The sequence below is a fragment of the Penaeus chinensis genome, chromosome 31 (genome assembly GCF_019202785.1).
Source record: "Penaeus chinensis breed Huanghai No. 1 chromosome 31, ASM1920278v2, whole genome shotgun sequence".
Taxonomy (NCBI): Eukaryota; Metazoa; Arthropoda; class Malacostraca; order Decapoda; family Penaeidae; genus Penaeus; species Penaeus chinensis.
The window spans coordinates 9,599,828-9,601,695 of record NC_061849.1 but is presented as its reverse complement, the minus strand read 5'-3'; the positions used below and the strand labels follow the sequence as shown (position 1 = coordinate 9,601,695).

The 1,868-nt window shown below is 41.8% G+C and overlaps 1 protein-coding gene across 1 annotated transcript in view; it reads left to right on the top strand.

Annotated features, from left to right (window-relative positions):
* Nucleotides 1-252: 252 nt before the first annotated feature.
* LOC125041862 (serine hydroxymethyltransferase, mitochondrial-like) overlaps nucleotides 253-1,868 on the top strand; it is a 23,470-nt gene continuing 21,854 nt past the window's right edge. Inside the window, exon 1 of the mRNA XM_047637226.1 lies at nucleotides 253-406. Within this exon, the coding sequence (XP_047493182.1) occupies nucleotides 371-406 (36 nt within the window). The 5' untranslated portion in view covers nucleotides 253-370. The remainder of the gene's footprint in view (nucleotides 407-1,868) is intronic.

The window sequence follows — 1,868 nt, the reverse complement described above, 5'->3', positions numbered from 1 at the left end:
AGACAGAACGATTTTGTCATTGTGTAAGTCCGTAAAATGTGTCCATTGTCTTGTCCAATGTGAATATCTGCTATTGTCACACTCTTTCTTGAATCTTGGTAGATGAAGCATATCGGAAAAGCCGGGATTTTTTACAGGTTCAAAGTCACATTTCATAACCAAATCCTAATGAATGTGATTGTTTTATGAACCTGAAGTATTCTATAACATCTAGTTACACAATTTCTGTTGAAAACTATAATCAGGAATCAGGTGCAATGTATACGATATCCTCGCAGCTTCTGTTATCGTCTGCAAATTTACGCAAGTGTCAGTGTCTCTCAGATCGTCAGAGGTAAAGGACGCTTGTTCTCGTTGAAGATATCAGACCATGTTGCCCTCAAGGATCCTGCGACAGCTGTTGAATGTGAGTAGATATCTGTGAGAGTGAATGCGAAGGATGATGAATCCCCACAGGAGACGGATTGTAATTTGTCGGAAATTATTATCACTAGACAGTCTCCTCCAGAAGTGTCTCATGTTGTTGCCTCATGAGGATGTTAAAGATAGACGGTCGGAATGTGGATTGAGAGGGACTTGGCTTCGACTCTGCACTTGCTGACTTGCTGACATCGGTTCACTGACCTCTTTGTCGCGTTGCAGTGTTGGAAGTCTGTTCATGAGCTAATCAATTGGGATTGGATGGAGAGCATGCATTTTCTCGTGCACTTCGTATATGTGTCGCAGTCTCTGTCTTTCTAAGTCTGTGTCACTGTGTGTCTGTGTCTGTGTCTGTGTCTCTGTCTCTGTCTCTGTCTCTGTCTCTGTCTGTGTCTGTGTCTGTGTCTCTGTCTCTGTCTCTGTCTCTGTCTCTGTCTCTGTCTCTGTCTCTGTCTCTGTCTCTGTCTCTGTCTCTGTCTCTGTCTCTGTCTCTGTCTCTGTCTCTGTCTCTGTCTCTGTCTCTGTCTCTGTCTCTGTCTCTGTCTCTGTCTCTGTCTCTGTCTCTGTCTCTGTCTCTGTCTCTGTCTCTGTCTCTGTCTCTGTCTCTGTCTCTGTCTCTGTCTCTGTCTCTGTCTCTGTCTCTGTCTCTGTCTCTGTCTCTGTCTCTGTCTCTGTCTCTGTCTCTGTCTCTGTCTCTGTCTCTGTCTCTGTCTCTGTCTCTGTCTCTGTCTCTGTCTCTGTCTCTGTCTCTGTCTCTGCCTTTGCCTTCGATTCTGCCTCTCAGTCTGTGACTCTTTCTCAGCCTCTGTTTCTGCCTCTGGTTCTTTGCTACTCTTTTCTCTGTCTCTTTCTCAGCCTCTGTCTCTGTCTGCCTGTCTGTCTCTAATAGTCTAAAATAGAAGTCACTTTTATATAATACAAACATAGAATAACATGTTTGTCTCATGATCTGCTGTCACTTCCTCTAGTAGGTAAAAAGTAAAAGATAATGCTGATAATGACAATGACAGTAAAAAATAATAATAATATAAACAGTTTTTAAGACAGCAGTCAGGCAATCTACAGATGATAGGAAGACAAACAGGCAGATAATGAAAGATAAAATAAAAAATGAACAGATGAAGATGAAGATGTCCATGATTATGATAGGAAATAAAGGTGAGCCACTTCCTTGTTCTCTTTATTGACCATGGCATGTAATCCTGCCATGCCCACTGAGATTTTAGATTATCAGTATTACCAGTCCTACAGTCTCGCTTGTTTTTCCAGGGTTTAAATAATGTCATGTCAGTAGTAATGAGGAGATTAATAGTGTTGATATTAACAGCATTGATAGAGTAAAACATTGTTCCAAAGTTTCAAGGATTGGTGAAACCAGGTGAGGTTATGTGGGGCCTACTAATTGATTCCCTGGTAGTTTTGTGTTAAGGAAATTCACATAGCAGAAC